This window comes from Seriola dumerili, unplaced genomic scaffold (genome assembly GCF_002260705.1).
Source record: "Seriola dumerili isolate Sdu_G_001 unplaced genomic scaffold, Sdu_1.0 BDQW01000147.1, whole genome shotgun sequence".
Classification (NCBI taxonomy): domain Eukaryota; kingdom Metazoa; phylum Chordata; class Actinopteri; order Carangiformes; family Carangidae; genus Seriola; species Seriola dumerili.
This window is the reverse complement of record NW_019174402.1, coordinates 476,259-495,291: the sequence shown is the minus strand read 5'-3', so window position 1 is coordinate 495,291 and position 19,033 is coordinate 476,259. Positions and strand designations below refer to the sequence as shown.

At 38.7% G+C, this 19,033-nt stretch overlaps 1 protein-coding gene across 1 annotated transcript in view; it reads left to right on the top strand.

Moving 5' to 3' along the window:
- Positions 1 to 1,900: 1,900 nt before the first annotated feature.
- Positions 1,901 to 19,033, top strand: part of hydin (HYDIN, axonemal central pair apparatus protein) — a 65,714-nt gene continuing 48,581 nt past the window's right edge. Inside the window, exons 1-9 of the mRNA XM_022749851.1 lie at positions 1,901 to 2,002; positions 3,234 to 3,359; positions 5,166 to 5,285; positions 5,631 to 5,765; positions 6,878 to 7,077; positions 7,516 to 7,640; positions 16,854 to 17,055; positions 17,264 to 17,447; positions 18,177 to 18,276. Of these exons, the coding sequence (XP_022605572.1) occupies positions 1,901 to 2,002; positions 3,234 to 3,359; positions 5,166 to 5,285; positions 5,631 to 5,765; positions 6,878 to 7,077; positions 7,516 to 7,640; positions 16,854 to 17,055; positions 17,264 to 17,447; positions 18,177 to 18,276 (1,294 nt within the window). The remainder of the gene's footprint in view (positions 2,003 to 3,233; positions 3,360 to 5,165; positions 5,286 to 5,630; positions 5,766 to 6,877; positions 7,078 to 7,515; positions 7,641 to 16,853; positions 17,056 to 17,263; positions 17,448 to 18,176; positions 18,277 to 19,033) is intronic.

Below are 19,033 nucleotides of genomic sequence, written 5' to 3'. Positions count from 1 at the left end.
AAGACAACTATTGTGTGTAATGATACAAGATCCAATAAACCCAATAACCAGAGCTGCAACTCGGTAAAACTTTTTCACCTTAACTAACAGATTTTATGATCTAAATCTTTGTAAAGTGAATTAGTGTAGCCTAGCTAAGGCTGGCAAGTCCGCAATGTCTTGTTTTGGAATTTGTGTTTCAACATGTTTTACATTCATAGTATTTTTGAAATAGCACTTTGACCTGTTGCAGTGATACCCAAGTAATTTAAATTTAGCAGTGGAACAGAAGTTATTAAAATGAGTAATCAGAAGTTTCAGTCACTGACAATAAAAGAAAAAGAAAAAGACATTCTGAGTATGGGGCCTCTGGGGAAAATACTTATCAATGTTGATCAGGGTCAAAGTGTCTCTACTTGGGGGGGGGGTGTACCACATCAGTCCAGATATGTATGTCATAAACTGACAGTAAAAGGGGTTAAATAAATGGATTTGTGAAGCTGTAGATTAAACCACAAATTCCTACTCTGTCATCATGCTCACTGGGCTTTCAAATCCCTTTTTGTAGTCCCACTTGCCCTTATAATGACCCTCTTATACACACACCCACACACACACACACACTAGAGAGAGGGGCAAGTGGGACATGTGCATTTGATACATACAAGATGGAATGATATAACTTTTTTGGGGGATAATTTCTATTGTGGGCAAATAGAAACATATTCTTCACCTGTTTCCATGGATTGTCCAGGGATGTTAAATATCTGCAGATTGTAAGATTGCGTATGGTTAATTTTTAGCTCACGAAATGTTGGATTTTCTCAAAATCTGCAATGAATCATGTCTCACTTTTAGTGAAACATAGAGACCCGGACAAGCAGCTTCAATATTAAGGTCAGATTGAATGTGCGAACAAAACTATATTTTAACAAGTATTAAAATGTTTCTAAAAATGAACGATGTTAAAATCATAATAAAGTATTTTCTTATTTAAACCTTGCAGCTATAGAAAGTCTACTTAACTACACGTTTATTATTTTTACACTGACAATTGTTGCTGCTAATATGTATCTTTAAGACAAAGCGCAGGGCTTTCTCTCGTAAGTTTCACCAGTTTTTAAATCTTAGTTTTAGTTTGTCTCCTAATCAGAATAGTTGGTTTGGTCTCAGAAAACAGTATTACCTTCGTTCTCTCTTAAAAAACACTTCAAACATAGACGTGTTGTATGCTTCATGATGAGAGACGACCTCACTACAGGTACCATTATGCCAGTGCAAACGTAGCAGCTGCTAGCCAATCAGAAAACAGTTTACTGGGTGGTTGGTTGTATGCGTTGCCACGGCAACAAACCACAACGAAGTTGACTTGAGCGAGTCAAAATCTACGGTTTATTTAAGGAGTGGTAAGACTTGTTTAATTTCTTTTTGACAGTGCAAAAAGAGAGGTTTAACCACTGAGTTTCTTATAACGTTAAGCGACGGAAGGGAAGTGTTTAGCCGGGTAGAAGACTTAATAGAGCTCAATTATACAGCGAGTCGACAGGTAAACTGAAGACCTAAGCAATGCGAAGTATTTTCTTTAGTAAACTAATAATGTGCATGTGTAGTTGTAATAATAATAATTATAATTTGGCCGGTTTGAGATAAAAGAAGCTTAAAAGAAATTCTCCAAAAGTGGCCAAAAGGCTCGAGGACTTACACTATAGCCTTACACTATTATTAGCGTAACAGAACTTAAATTAACAACTGTTAGCCTACACATCAGCATCACATGAAGTCTTAAATTAAGTCTCTAGGCTGAAAGTATACCGAAGTAGTTGAATTTCAAAGTTGAGAAAGTTTTAGAAGATTTGAACATTGATCTAAAATCTTCTCCTCTCTTCGCTTCTCTTGCAGGTACTTCTGTGACACATTAAACATGACAGACATTCAGATGCACACGAGAACAAAGCGGCTTAAGAGCAAAGTGTCCTTGCCTTACAATCATAAACTTGTCCCGAAGGATGACAAGCCAAGAAGGGTGAGGATATCATGTTGTTTTTACTTTTTCTCTGTGATCTCACATTTGCCAGTTCTTGTAGATTCTGTTGTGAAACCTTATGACAACATGGCATCTTTTAACTACACACAGAATATGGAGTATCCAGATAAAATTTATGAGATGTTGAAACTAGGTTTTTCTCTAGAATTTACAGGGGGCCAATTTCCTGCAACCGTCCTTTTTGGACATTGTCCCGTTTTTTTGAAGAAGCTGCTTCAAATACAGATTGTCCTAATAATTACCTTGGTTTCTTATAAGGAACAAAAATCGATATCTGACTGCAGTGTTTTTTGGCAGTGACCTCAGCTCAGCAATTTAAGTCATCTGATTTCTCCTTGGCTGCTTGTGTCTGTAGGTCTACTTAGAGTAGGCAAAACTAGGTACTACTTTTTCTTTAGGTAGATTTTTCTTAGGCCAAATGACATTGACATATTCAACTGTTTATCTGTTCTTACAGTTGATAATATTAATTTTAATTTCATTCATGCAACAAAAAGTGCAATGACATAAATTAATAATTAAATTGTATAATGATTATATATTATTATTGTTATTAATTAATATCTAAAATATATATTTTATCATGTAAGCACCAAAGGATTTTATGAGGAGTTCCTACCAAAAGAGAAGCCACATTATTTCACAACTTGCTTTTTAAATAAATAGTGTTTACTCATGCAAGTTTGTTGTCTCTGAATAATAGAATGGGGTGTATTATGAATACACACCTAACTGGCAGCTGTTAAATATTGCATATACAATAACCCCTGCTTCTACATTATTGATTTAGATTTTAAGCTAAAATTCTCTTCTGACCTAACCTTGAAATTGGGTAAGTGCAGTTCGATGTTTCTCTTCTTCTGGTGCACTGATAAAGAGGTGCAAGAGGATTGTGTGGAGAGGCTACTAACCACAAAATACTGCAGATTGTCCTCACTGAGGGGGACAATATTAACATTCTTTGAGGGCATGAAATCCGCTGATGCTAATGTTCCTGTATGTGTTTGATGTAGGAGTCTGTGCATATATGTTATAGCTGACAGCTTAAAGTTGACAGCTCTTGTGCTCATTATTTTTTTCCCACTCTCTTTATCAGTGGTAACAATATTGTTTCATGTGGTCTCGCTTACATCACCGCTGGTGCTTAGAAGACAGGAAACAGGCTATCAGTGCAGTTAGCATAACGGACTGTGCTGCTGTGTGTTTGCAGGTGACTCCATCTGTTTACACCCAGGAGATGTTACAGTCTACAGAGGAGCGCCTGGCTAACACCATTGAGGTGCACCCACCTCGGATCCTGGAGCTGCTTGACATGAGCAAAACTACGCATCACAAAGTAAATGCCAGCCAATGTTGTGATACCCCAGTAGCTTAAAAACTTGCTGTAGTTTCACTATCCACCAAATTAAACTAAATTCTTGAGGGAAAGCACCCAGAAAAACGGCTGAAGATGACACAGTGAAAGAGAAAGTTTACAGTAGGCAGTGATAACTAGGATGATGAAACCATGAACATGTCAGGTGTATGAAGTTAAAGCACATACTAGAAGCTAGTCTAATTATCAGTGACAAGTGTGACAGTAACAACAGCCAACAGCAACAGATAAAAAGTTGGGCAGGAGTTTGCTATTACAATAGTTGTCTATAGACAAGCTTCAGCTGATCCCTCACAGCTGATCATCCTTACTAGGATAAAGCCCAGGGGAGTCCACTAATAACATTTGAGTCTCAAAAAACACACTGAAATCAACATTTGATTTTGACAAGCTGTCTTCTCACTGCAAAAGACTTGCAGACCATAAGAACATATAAAGCATAGAAAACTACTTCTGCAGATTTTTTCCTAATGCTACCTATGTTACATTTAGATCATTTGTTTACACACTGTACCCCCAGTTAGCACACTTTATTTAACAACTGGCCAAGACGGCCGAAACGAACGTAAATAGAAAGAACTGAATGTGGCAGACTTATTGGAGACCACAAAAAGACAACAACACATTCAAACTTCTCATTATTTTAATCATTATTCCCCTGCCGGGAATGTACTGTCTGCTAAGGTCATTTACACTGTACTGAAGCTTCTTCCCCTTAGTCAGCATGCACTAATTGATGGGCAGAGGGCAACCAATGTGACTGAATGCTCTGTACCTTTAGAGTCAGAATTTAACGGAGGGCTTGGAGCAAAAATGCCATTAGAAGCTTGTGAAATACCTAAGAAATGAATAAATGCACCCTCATCATAATTATGAGGACACATTTTTGCATCTCACCCTGTTCACATTTTCTGTTGACTTGTCAAATATGTAAATGTGACCGTGACCAACGTCCACTGTGGGCCACTGTAGGTAATAAATAGGAGCAATGACCAGCAGGCTCTTTTTAGGTCACCCTTAAAGCCTCACCCTGAAAGCCTCACCCTGAAAGCCTCATCCTGAAAGCGAACTGCACACCTCAACTTACACCATCATTTTATCATTGCAAGTCATGGAAAGAAAAAGTAGAGGATAAATGAAAATCATTCAGGTTAACTTTAAGAGGGTATATTTACATGTATAACTTGAATGAATTTAATGTATGTGATAGTTATGTGGGTATGATGGACTGTGCAGGGCTTTGCTTTAAAGAGCTCTCCTCCAATTTTAAACTTGAAGATTATTGTACTTAGCCCGAGGAGTACTAATCATTCTGTGTAAACAGCTGTATAATGTCCCCTGTGTCCCTGGTGTGAGCTTTCCAAAGTCTGAGAAAATAACCCTGATCCTGTCATTGGAGTTATCTTAAATTGGAGCTTGAGAGTTCAGGTTTACACAAAACGACTGCGTGACACATTTGAGGTGTGGATTTTTAAAAATGTGTTATGATAATTGTAGGATCCACTGTGTTTGGGGCTTGACCCTTAATAGGTAGTAAAAGTCAGGACCATTCTTTTTTTTAATGTCTCTTGTGAGTTGCTTAATTTAAAGTTAAATGAAATGCTAAATGCTGGAGTATGCCTTTTAAGAATATAATATCATATGGATCCAAAAAAGGCAGTACATTTATATTAATATGCAATTTTAGCATATAGTAAATGTTTTTGAGTTTTTATATATATGTGTGTGTGTGTGTGTGTGTGTGTGTGTGTTTGTGTGTGTTGTTAGTTGTCCTTGGTGGATATGGACCAGCCACTTTTCCAGCCCTACCCCTCTGAGCTGGTCTTCCAGAACTTCACTACTGCACAGACCTACAAGTTACCACTACTCCTCCTGAACAATGACAAGGTGTGTGATTGAGTGATGAATAAGTAAACATTTCCACCAATAACATGTTTCAATCATGAACAGCTGTGAAATGGAACGGCAACAGTCGGACTGTTGGATAGCTTTGACCTTAGCAGCAGAAAAGAAGAGCGTCTACTACATGTGTATTTGTGGGTGTGTGTGTGTAATGGGGTGTGGGTTGTTTTGTGCAGAATTATTTGAAAAGGTCATGGGGGGTTGGAGGAGATTTATTGCTTCAATTTGTACAAGACACCATCAAGTAATAATGAATAAATCATCACTTGTGATCACTTGCTGTGTGGAGCTTGCAATTTTATAAAGTTTGTGTGATGTTTTTTTGTCAAGGTTTCACGACAAGTGAAGCTGGAGCTGCAGGACTCAGAGTATTTCCATGTGGTCGGTCCAAAGGATGCAGGTAGCAAGATTGCATCAGGAATGTCTGCTACTTTCACTGTCTTCTTCACCCCGCAAGAAGACAAGGTACTGAAGACAGAGAGGTTTGATTGCTTCATAGAATAATCATACACAGAAGGCCAGATTCACAGAGCACAATGACATATCATGGTAACATGCACATAGGTGGATAGAATTTAGATTAGATGAAGCTGTAATCAGACCTGCAGGGAAGCAGAGAATAGGATGTTGGTAAGAATGTGACATTAGAAAGATAATGCTCTAAGTAAGTACTAAGTACTCTAAATAAGACAGTAATATAGAATACATAGATTTAATGAATAATATGAAAACACAGACCATTACAGATTATAAATTAAATGTATGCAGTTATTCTGCATTCCTATTTTGTCCCTAAATCTCTTTCAAAAGCAAGGTCAGAGTCAGAAGGTTAAGGGTCAAAGGTCAGGCATTGAGTTACACTCGCATAACCTTTTATCGTCTCTTTTACTGATACTGTGGGTGAAAGTGAAAACTGAGACGCAAAGGTCAACATGAAATGTAGTAAATGTTTAAGGTAACATAATCCCTTACATTTGTCATAGCTGTTTTATTGTGGCCACCACACTTAATGTTTTAGGTTATTCTTTCAGCGTGGTTCTAGGGATGGCCAAGTCAGGCTGTCGGTTGGTTGGTCAGTCCACCACGTTGGCACAAACTGAAATATCTAACAAACATTTGTGGTCCTCATATAGTTGGATAAATCCTACTGACTTTGGCAATACCCCTCTACATCTAGTGTTTTTATTGAATTCTCTTGACAGCTTTTGGATAGATTATTGCTATATTTTGTAATTTCAGTGATTTGAATTGTAATCATTTCTATCCTCTGCCTCTTCATCCAGCACCATCATCAGGTCAAAATATTAATTTGTCCATTACTTTGGTTCATGTCCAAATACCAGCAAAAAATTTGATATTTATGTCAGCGTCAGTCCTAATCACCATGTTAACATGCTAGTATGTGTCTAAGTACAGCCTCATAGAGCTGCTAGCCTGACTGTAGACTCTTATAACAGGTTTGTGGCTGCTTTGCCAAGTGGTGTGCATACACATGTTAAATCAGAAAATACTATAAACAAAGGTTTGCTAGGTAATGACTTAAAAATGAAAAATGATTTACACATTTCTCTATTCAGGACTACCACCACAGACTGGTTTGTGTGACAGAGAGGGAGCGGTTTGAGGTCCCAGTCCTTGCCATTGGGCCACGTGCCATTCTTGACTTTCGGGATGAGCTCCATTTACCCCTCTGTCCGGTGAAAGCCTCCACACAGAGGACTCAGCTAGTCCGCAACATAGGAAACAGCAAGGCCAAGTTCAAGCTGCACACACAGAGGTTAGAGTCTGTATAGAATGTGTTTATGTCTGCTGTGTTTGACTGATTTCATGTATGATATTTTACATTATAGCAGATAGTTATTAAATAAATAAATAAACAGTTAATTTACACATTAACTCACTAACCCAGAATCACAACTTGACAGCAAATATTTTTCGTAGCAAGTGTTAAACAACTATATAGCTATACTTGGTGTAAGGTAAATATTTTATTAGCAAGTAATTAGTATTGATTACAATTAAAGTTTTATTGAACTTTTGGGTGTCTTCTGCCAGTTTCTAAAAGGACATTGTGCCTTGGCAATTATATACAGTGCATTTGGAAAGTGTTCAGACCCCTTCAATTTTATATATATATATATATATATATATATATACACACCAAGCCTGTTTTATTCCACCCTGTGACAGTCTATTCTATTCTATTTTATTTCAGGCCTTTCACAGTGACACCCTCCTCTGGGACCCTTGATAAAGGCGAGAGCATGCAGGTGACAGTGGATTTCCACCCCATGACCATAGGAGACCACCGCCAGGACCTGCTGCTGCACTACCATACTGGTGAGAGAAATTCAGGCCTTAAAACAAAACTACAAAACTGTTCCACAAATAACTTAAGAATAAGTTAAGCTTCTGACATTAGTGTCAATTGTACAATAGCATAACTTATTGATTTCCCAAAGTAAAAGTAGGTGTTCCAAGTAATAAAATATTCATATTTAGTTGACCTGATCTGCATATCCAGAATTTTTTATGCCCCCGCAACAGTGACAGCTGTGGCTGGAGGCATTATGTTTAAGGTTGTCCATCTGTCCATACGTCCCATTCGTGTGAATGTGATATCTAAGTAACTCCTTAAGGAAATCTCCTCAAATGTGGTACAAATGACTCAGCAACAGAAGGGGAGATTGTGACCATAGTTCCTGCAACCTGACAGCTTAGCAGGTGCATACAACCACAAGGTGGCAATTCTAGTTCATAACAAGAATGACCTTGTTACTGTGTGTTTCTTATTAGATGTGTTATTTTTCCATCTAAGTATGTTTCTGGAAACTAAATTTTATTGTGCTTTGAATGCCTCCATAGAAAAGAGGCAGTGAGCTTTCAGACAATCTGTCTCTCATCTGTCAAAATGTGCTTCTCAGTCTGTCTGTCTCTATTTGTGCAACACTGTGTCACAGAAATAGATTTCATTTGGCTTCATCAAAATCTGACAGTCTGACACATAATTGAACCATAAAGGACAAATATCAGTATTCTATCAACATAACAGTTTTCTTTTGTAATACACATAAATATGTGAGACTTCTCTTCAGTGAGACTTTCAACAAAGTACATTGTCTCAATCCGTCATTATATCTGATATGGCCAGGCACACACGTACACACAGGCACACACTACAAGCACACACACGCAGATGGAAGCAGAGATATTCAAACTACCAAGTTTTTCATTCATCAGCTGTGTCAAATGGTATGGAACTAAAAGGATGAATGTGTTTGCTATATTCACAGAGGTGAACACCTTAATAAGATTCCCTCTCTGCAGCAATGGTGACCCTGAAGCAGAAAAAGACTGCCAAACAGGCCCCACCATCAGAACACACACACACACACACACACACACACACACACACACACACACACACACACACACACACACACACACACACACACATTCCAGTTCAGGGTTTGATGACAGGTGCTCACTTGTTACAGATGAGAAGCCAGTTTGTTTAGTTTATACTTACTTATACTTATCTATACAATATTATCGCTTGTGTGTGTGCTTTACCGTCTCTGTCACATATGCAGCCCTTATCAGTGTTTTCCATCCACATACCTATCTGTAGCAGCTCAACACAGTTCGATTCCCCAAGCTGATCCAATTAACTGCTCATTGTCTCTTTTCTAATTGTCTTCTTTTTGCTGCTTGATTTAAACCCAGTATGCTGTGTATATGGCTGTATGTGCAGGAATGAATGTGGCTGGTTTTGTATTAAGAACAAGCCTTTAACCTTAGATGTAGCAGATGAGTAGATACTAACAAGGTACTTTAGAGCTTGTGTGGATATGTGTGTGTGTTTATGTCTGCTTGGGGCCATGGAGTCAAAGGTGAAATACGTAATGGTCCCTAACCCTAACCCTATAACATCCTAAGGGAGCTGGGCTGTAAGCATGGAGGGCGTTGTGATCATAAAGATTTTGCAGTAAATGTTGCCATTCCATGAGAATAAATCACTGTTATTTCTGTGGTTAAAAAGTTTGATGAATAACAACAAAATTGCATTGTGTTTATTAGTTTAAACTGTGACAATTTTGTTGTTCTGTTAATTTGGTTACAATGAATCAGCTCTGAGTCATTTATCCTCATTAAGGATTTTATATTACCATTGCTTGATAAACGCTTTAATACCATACTGTAGTTTTGCACCCAGTTGTCATTGGTTTTGTGGATAGCCTTGGTTGCCTTCACAATTAGCCAGACTCCTTAACATCAAAGGCAAAAAGATGAAGCTTTTGACTTTTCCTATACACACACAAGGGGATCAATTAGAGGTAAAAAAAAAAAAAGAAAAAAAAGAGAGTTGGTTGAAAAAATCTGTGCATGGCTTTTATCCTGTTCAGCAGAAATTGTGTGTGCTGATCAAACTGGGGCTTAAACTGTTAGCTCATCCCGTTTTGAGCATCCTACATGTATTTAGGGAAGGTATTTTTTTTTATTCACTTGATGGATGGCAAACATTTAATGTTAACTTAAAAATAGAAAGTTTCAATGCAGTTTTGTCAGAACATCATCTTACAATAACTTGACTAACTAGACCCAATTCTATACTGTACTCTTTTTTATGATGGGAACTTTTTCCTTTCATATGTACTCCCAGCTAAACCCTGAGAGCTAAAAATAGCAACAGCAAATAGGATTGGATAAGTTGAGCAAGGGAGTGCTTCAATCAGAATCTGATCAGCCTCAATCCTGACCCAAGCTTCCCACATCACAGTCTCCTCTAAAGCTAATTTCAGATACCTACTCATTTCACAGACACACCTCCCTAAAAGTCATAGAGAAATAGCATGATGTTTAACAAATACAGTAGAACAGTTGTGTACCATGCAGAAAAAAAGACTTGAGTTCATTCATGTTAGTTATGCGTCTCCTGGGTAGATCACAATGCACTCCCCCCATTTTTACTGTGTGTGAGTGTGAGGGAAAATCCAGTAGTTTGCTGACACGACACTCATTCTGTTATCAGAAGTAGTCCTGAAACTCCACCACGACAAAGTCACCTTGTGCAGAAACAGCCTGTTTATGATTGGATAATGGTGGATAAGAGCAGAACTGTTCTGACTTCAGATTTATATTCATACATTTTAGTTTATCATTTAATTATTGTGATGCTATTTCCGAGAGCTGAGAGAGATCTGATAAAAGATTTATGTGAAGCTCTTTAATGACGATTGTTTTGAGTGAAAAATATATCTCTATATATGGCTGTGAATGAGTGATTTTGTTTTTATGTTTGTGTGTATTGAAAAGTATGAGTGACCTTAAAGGTGCAGGGATGCTGTGTTGTTGAAACTGCAAAAAACATAAGGGTGTAAGCACTCGCAGTGTGTTATAAATGTATAACACTTTTAATAGGCTAATGCACAGCAGCAGTACATGAATAGTATCTATGTGTATTCATAAAAAACAAGGTAATGACAATTGTTCATTAAGCCCCTAGGATACTTTGTATGTAAACAGCATATCAATAGGCATCTCTTTGGAGAAGTGTCCCCTCAGTAGTGGCCTTACTGCATCAATACACATTAAACATAATCTGCAAACCTCATGGCCAGTAGACATAAAATGTTTGGCTAAAGGAGACGTATTTATTATTCTCATAGATCTTTTTTTTTTTTTTGAGAATTCTCAATTCCCCTTTTGTCTTGCCCATATATTAAAACCCACAAGGATATTTCAATAGGATGTGTGGATGGAAACTTGAGTAATGGTAAATGGTTATTCCTATCTCTCTCATAACTCATAACTCATAACTCAGACCTGTTTATGCTCTCATCCAAAACATAAACTGATACTCTACTTATCTTACTGTGAATGTGATAGTGGGCAATCTAGAGTTAAGCTACTCCTTAAATGCTTTCAGTACCAGTAAATACAAAAATTACGTGCCGTGTTTCTACATAAATAGGCAAGTCTGCTGAAGGAGTGGCAACAGTAGCAGTGTTCAGCAGCATTAACCTTTTATAGTGGGAGGGATAGCCCAGGTCCAGAACACCACTTACAGCCCATCAAGAGACTATCATTTTTAATTTAGCACCTTTCCCTGATTCCCTCACTCTCATGTATGTTTCAGGTCAGCATGTCGCAAAAGGCTTTACTCTGCTGAGGGGCCATTGGAGACTTCAGCATAAGCTGGTGGATGTAGCCTGTCTGTCTGTCTGTGCGTCAGTTTGCATGTACAGTACACCATAGTACTTAAAGCGGGTACACATTGTGTCTTTATTTTCCTTTGTCAGTTAAAAGTCAGTGTAGCTTTGAAAAATAATAGTTTTCTCAGCTCACTTGTTTTCCTTCATTGGTGTGTTAGACATCCTTGTTTTGTCTTAAAAGTGAGTAAAGGCTCTTTGATGCTCCAGTAACCTCCCCTCCCTGCTTCCCTCCATCATACACCCCCCTTCTCCTCTGTCACTGCAGCTGATTTAAATGAAGAGACAGACAGCTCTTAGGGAGCGCTGAGGCATCTGCTTTGACAGGGCTATAGCACCAAGGGGACTTCAGTACAGCAGCCTTTTAGAAAAGCAACACACACACACACACACACACACACACACACACACACACACACACACACACACACACACACACACACACACACACACACACACAACACACACACACACACACACAAAGCAAGTAGCTCATAAACAAACACACAATCTCAAATGTAGGTACATGCATGTGCTTCCACACACTCATACACACACACACACACACACACACACACACACACACACACTGAAGTGCTGCTTTTGGTGCTGCAATCAAAGGCAGCTGAAGCGGTTGAGAAGTTCTAGCTGTGCACATACCGAATTTGTGGGAAGAGAAAGCAAGACGGGTTGGTGGACAGCTATGATGAAAGCTTAGCAATAAGCTGCAGCCCTCCCTGCCTGTCAGCTGCTGTCATAGCATCCGGATGCTGGGAGATAATTGCTTTTCTCTCTGTATTCCCCAATTCTCTCTCTCTCCCTCATTTCCTTCTATCACTCATCTTCTGTCCTCTATGTTCTCTTTACTCTCTTCTTCATCATATGATGATATTTCACGTCTTCATAGTCTTTCTTTCTTCCAGAGTGAAAGCAAAGAACTGGCCTTCCTCTGGGACTGTGCCAGGCTGTTTTGTTATCCCCCTCCCTCAGTGGAAATCTCAGTGATAATTGGCTCATTGGAAGCAAAAGTGACTACTCCTTGAATTCTAATGTGGTCTTACTGTAGGACACACATGGTCATTGTAGATCTTGTAGTCGATTAATCTAAAAGCTAAATAAGTCACATTGGGACAGTTGCACTGTGACTGCTGCTTTCATGTTACTGAGAAATGAGGTATCTCATGTCCCAATGAAACACTCCTGATCATTTGCGTTAAAGTTCAGGAAGAAATGGATTTAAAGTTTTCCTATTCAATCTGCACTGAATAGGACTTGAAACCTAATGGGATGGTTCATCTAATGAAAATTTAATACATTTGCTTATTATTGTGGGAGATAAATCTTTTGTATTTGGTTGATTCATCATTGACTCTTACTCCTCTCTTTCTTATGAAGAGTAGTATGTTCATTGATATACTGGTCATGACACCTGTCTTCTCATTGCCCAATACCAGCGAAGGTTGATTTAACAATCCTCTTTCAGACTTTTAAATGCACTGGCTCCCTCCTATATCTTCAGTCTTATTATTCCATATACTCCATCACACCCTTTACAGTACATTCTCTTGATACAAGTTACTTAGCTCCTAGGTTTAATAAAAAGTCTTTTGGGGGTAGAGCCTTTACTCACGAGCTTCCCTTCTTTTGGCTAAACTCTCTATGCAAATTCAGGAAGTAGGCTCTGTTGAGATTTTCAAGTCCAGGATTAAAACCTGCTTATTTCCCTATGTGATCCCTCTTAATTTCACTGGCAGGGTAATGATCTGACTGATTCTACGTTAGTAACATTCTGAATTTATCTCATTTTTGTTACTATTGCTGTTCATTATGAACCTTTTTTCATTTCCTTACCTCAGTCGTGTTGTTGTATTAACACTCTTACCTGTATATTTGGGATTCTGCCTGTTTGTGTGTATTCGGTCTCATAGTTGTCTGTCGGATGTTATATGTTATAGGTTATCCTACAAGGTGTGTGGAGTCTCAGGTGTGCACTCAAATAAACTTGAACCTATATAAACAGGGTAATAGCCTGACACAAACAAGGTCTAGAGGTAGCAAATGGACTGGTTGGATTTCTGTTCTTGTTTCTGTCATCATCCTTGCTGCATGTTGAGTGTCATTTTTGTCACCATGGTAACCAATCAGCAAGGATGGAAATATTGGGCTATGCTCTCTGAGTGTGTGTGTAGGGGGACTGTTTGTGACTGGTTGTTTGTGACACTAAATAAAATAGCAGGCGTTAGGGCTGTTAGGTCATTTTCATACCAGTTTTACATACCCTTGCCCACACCACCTATAGGAAAGGACATGTTGATGATGCCTCCTACAGGCAAAGACAGAAATACAGTTGCTTCTTTGCAGGCAGGCAATCAGTGTTCAGTCTTTCGGCAGGTTCTCCCATCTCTGCAGAGGACTTCTTATACTCTGTTAGAGTGACCGTTGGATCCTTAGTCACCTCCCTGACCAAGGCCGTTTTTATACCCTTGCCCTCATCTCTGCCATGCCTCAATCAGAGAATTGTATACATTTAAAAATAAATCTACTCTACAGCACAATAAAGTGTGTAAGAAGTGAGGGATCCACTGTCAATGTATTTGTTTGAAAAATCGGCTCCATAGAAAATAATATTAAAAAAATAAAATAAAAACAATGACAGAATCGTGTCACACATTCAAGCAAAAACACACAAAATACCTTATTCTTGACGAAAAAGCCAAACAGACATTCATAACCACAAACAAACTAATAAATAAATAAGCTGATGTTTTACATTGTATCATATTCTGGCTAAAGTCAAATAATTTGTAACGACAAAACATCAATATATCACAGTTAACTCCAGTGCTTTGCATCAATGACACTGTGTCCTTGTTTATTTCAACATTTTTAGATTCACATCAGTGGAAGTGCACTAATATTATTTCAGTCCACAAAATTTTTGCACTGTCAAACCTGAGTCAAGTTTCTTTTGCTTGGCCAAGAGCAGGATTTCACGTATCATCCTGCAGAGCAACCATCAATCCTCCAAAACCTTTGCCATGTGTTGAATCTGCATTTCAGAGCAATTGTACCTCAATCACAGTTAGTTGGGCACTCTGTGTTGCAATAAATTTGTAAGAAGTAATTAATGGCAAGTCTCCACTTTTTTTTGGCTAAGGACAAACGCTGAAAAGCACAATCACAATAAAATCACAATGAAATTCCCATTGGACTGCTTTCAGATGATAAAATCTCCCATGCCACTTTGATCCCAGTTTTCATTTCTAGTAATAATATTGACCAAGGTATCTGTGTTTTGATTGGTGCTAGGGAAATGTATGAAAGGAATTATGAACCACAGAAACACAGAGAGGAGAACCCGGTGAGTTCAGAGCCCAGACAACAGTATTCAGAATTCAGATTCTCTAACATTATATACAGATGGGCTCCCTGTGTGTGCTGGGTTGGACCTGTAAATAATGATAAATATAAAATGATATATAATGTATAGTATATAGATAATGTCATGATAAGCAATGTTTTTCCACAGGCTAAAGCTCAAGTCTCTCTTATTTGAATGTAAACAAACACTCACTAAATTTACATAAGACCTTGGTGGCTTTATACAAAACTTAATTTTGCATCTTATTTTGTTGCTTGTTATTGTTGCTCTTTCTCTCACTGTTGGAAAAGTGCACACTGTGATGGTGGCAACATGTTACTACCACAGAGACTCATTAGATGTCCTACTAACCATCAAGGTTTTTGTCTCTTGAGGCTTGTGGTTTTGAAACTTTACTCCTGAGACCCATATTTGGGATGGGTTGTGATGGGAAATCACATTTACTTTAAATCTATTACATTATGATTTCATGCTTTCACTTTTATGATGTATTTCACATCGCTGCATATGCTGGCAGCATAATAAAATACATTTTGGATTGGTTTTGATTTTCCAGGATAATTTTAAAACCACCTTAATGTCTTTGCAAGGATCCATTTGATCCAGATTCAGTTTTTCTAAGCTACACTCTGCAGTGTGTCCTTGACTCCATGCTGACTTTCTCCTCTATTCCCAGCCCATATTAGGCCTCAGACTCCCAGAGGAGCAGCAGTGGCTGCTCAGTGGATAGGATTTTGTTGTGCTGGGCAGCACCTCCACCCCCACCCCAATACAACTGCACTTTTAGGGCATTGCTTTAATTAAGAATTAGCTCCAAGCTAGCTTGCTTTTTAAATAAACAGTAAAAAAAAAAAACTAGTAGTCCCACTGGCAAAGTGTAGTTTGGCAAACATGGGACAAAGAGACAAAAATCAAATAGTCTGATGACTGACTTCTTAGACTGAGACATTTAGACATGAGTTGTGACAGTGTGTATATTTTATGGACAGCATGGGTAAATGAGTCCCCCTTTGGAAAGGGTCAGCTAACTTAAACATGTACAGTACATGTTTCATAAAATAGGCAAAAAAGCCCTGACCCCCTCCCTACACTCTACTACACCCTTTCATGACAATAAAGAACATGAACATAACTGTGTCTAGCATTGGTTTGGAGAGGCAGAGAGCTTGTATTTTTATTGCTCGTTGCTTGTTATTATACTAAATGTATAACTATGTACCTTATTTGCTTCAATTCAAATTTTTATTTTTGATAAAACTTTTTATTAATGTTTTTTTATTCTGGTATTAAAACTGAAATGGACTAACTAACCCCCACTTAACTGTATAGTAGCTGTGGTTACTGTTTATGGTTATGATTTTAACTATGTAAACGTTTACCATGTTTCTATGGTGTTGTTTATGGTGTTGTTTTTGGTGGGATGTACAGTATGTGGCATCAATTTAACATGTGTTAGCTTTAAGATGGAAATTGTTTATTTATTGTAAATGATTCTCTGGACAGTAATGTTTTGAAAGGCTTAGTGAAACCACTTATGTTTGTTTTGACTCGACAAACAAAAGGACCCTTTCATGCTTTTACTTTTCAAGCTTTGCTTGCAGCTTTTAATGTTCAAGCTGTGTTAACAGCACATCTCATAACAATGACATGTTCATGCCATGCACCTTCAGAGACCATGTTTTTGCAGACGTTTGCAGTATTGCTAACCTGGTTACAGGCTTCTGAAATGCCACCCTCATCTCAGATGGTTTCAGAAATTCAGCGTTATAAATAAATGTTTGAATGAATGAAGTAGAAATTTAAATGGGACTAAAATCTTTATTGTTTTAATCACAGCTCATGTGTCCCATTCGAGAGAACAATAAATAGCTCATAATCAAAAATCAAAAATCTACCAGTATTGACTGTGTATGGATTTGTGTGTTTATACCTCTGCATGCGTCTGCTGTTTTTGCTCAGGTGAAGATGTGTACATCAGCTTGTATGGGGCTTGTGAGGAACTGAACATTCATCTTGAGCCTGACTCCGTCTTGTTGAAGAAGACTTACATATCTCTGGCCAACGTAAACACAGTGTCTCTCACCAACAGTAGTGACATCCCTCTTCAGTACTGTTGGTCAACGTGGCCCAGCCAGGAAGAGGAGGAGCTGAGCTTATTGAGGTATGTTTATATGCATGCACATGAAAGAACACAGACAATACATCACTGTGATTTTGAATATTTTTTTCAGAAGTTGTGTATGTGTGTCAGCTACCCTCACCCCCCCTCCTCTGTGTGCATGTAGCATGTACAGTTACCTGCTGTGTATTTCTTTTTACCAAAGCGTGTGTTGCCAGATTTACCTTTCACCTCCCTTCCCTCCCTCCAGGGAGAGCTCAGTACTCCAGAGGGAGGAGGAGGAGAAAGAGCGGTTGCTTTTTCAGTGTGAGTCCGACCCCACAGCGATCCATCGCTTCCCACTGCTGGCCAGAGCCCTGCAAGAAAGTAGAAGCCAGGCTACAAAGGACCACCTCCTGGCCCTCTCACACAGCTGCGTAACTGTGGAGCCAGCGGTGTGTTTATGTGTGTCTGTTCTTGTCTCTCAATATCCGCTCCCTCTTATAACCTGCTCACTGCAAAGACAGAAATGGGTTCTGAGTGAAAAGATGAGATATGAGATTAGATCTGTCACAAATAGTTAACATTCATCTCTGTTGTTCACATGTAATTCCAGCCTGACTCCTCAGTAACAGAAGGGTCATGATCTGGGCCCTTTCTGCCCAGGGACCTTCAGGTAGCCTGACCTGTTCTGACACCGCCACCCCTCTTTTCTGCCAGTGTCTCCTCTGCTCAGCTCAGCCAGGTTCCCTACACAGAGGGAGAGGGAAGACAAATTAAAAACAGAGAGAGGGCAGAAGGGAGTGAAAAGGCGGGGGAGAGAGTAAACAGTCTGTAGGCCAGTCAACAAACTAAGCTTTGAGAGGACATTTGAGAGAAATGGTCAGCAGTCTCCACACGTACTGTGCACTCACCAGCCCATGCACACACACAGAGACATACACAGGTATAAGTAGGTCTTATAGGCAGTTAATAGGTGATTAGTGTTGAGCCGGACTAAACTGCAGGACTCAACCCCCCACGTTGTTTTCTACATAAAAAAGTCCCCTCTTGTCCATTCACACTATCAAGAACCCACCAGTTTTTCCCTGTGAGAAAATTTGCATTTACAATATAGAACCATGTTTACTTTACATCCTTTCTGTAAAATAATTGTTTTTCCTTTTTCACTTTATGTGGCTCAGGAAGGTGAAATATGGCCCAACACTACTGCACAGTTTACCATTGTCTTCAAGCCTGAGGAGGCCAAGCTGTACCAACAAACCATATATTGTGATGTCACAGGTTAGTCTCTGGCTAGAAAATACAACACGCATACAAACGCAGAGTATTGCATTTATCTTTGCAATACAGAAACAGTTTTCAATGTTTAGTTTTTAGCCATGCTAGCTGCAACATGAAATCTTGTACTAAAATTCACGTCCCACAGAGTCTCGCATGTTAGCATTGTCACTGTAAACATGTGCCTCTTGTGTGTCTTGTTATGGGATTGGCAAGGATCAGATCATTAACTAATTGTCCACGAGCTGCACAAGCAACATAAACAACCATGTGAGAACTGAAAATGAAATATAGAATGAAATATATATTCGATTTCTGCTATTTATACATACAACAATATTTATGTTTCACTCACATTGGATATCTGTTTCAGTATGTCTTTGAGGTGAAATACAGGCTCCACTGTCACACTTACTCTTCAAAATTCCCTCTGCACCACCATCAAAAACTTAGCATGCATACACAGAAGTGGACCAGGAAACCCCCAAAATGCATTTGGAGACAACTGATTTGCGTCTTTAAAACAACTTTCACAACTTTTCCACACTAAATTTGTGTTGTGTCTCTTCTAGCAGAGTTTATAGTCTTATACACAAAGACAATGTGTGTAGGGAAGCAAAGTTTAATCACAGTAGCTCTTTTAGGATCCATTCTTCTACCAGATGTGGGGCACGTGCCATTTCTAGGATATCTGATAGCCCTGAGATAGTGCCCAACTGTCTGTGAGTTTGGGGATAAGAGATCAAATTATGACAAGATG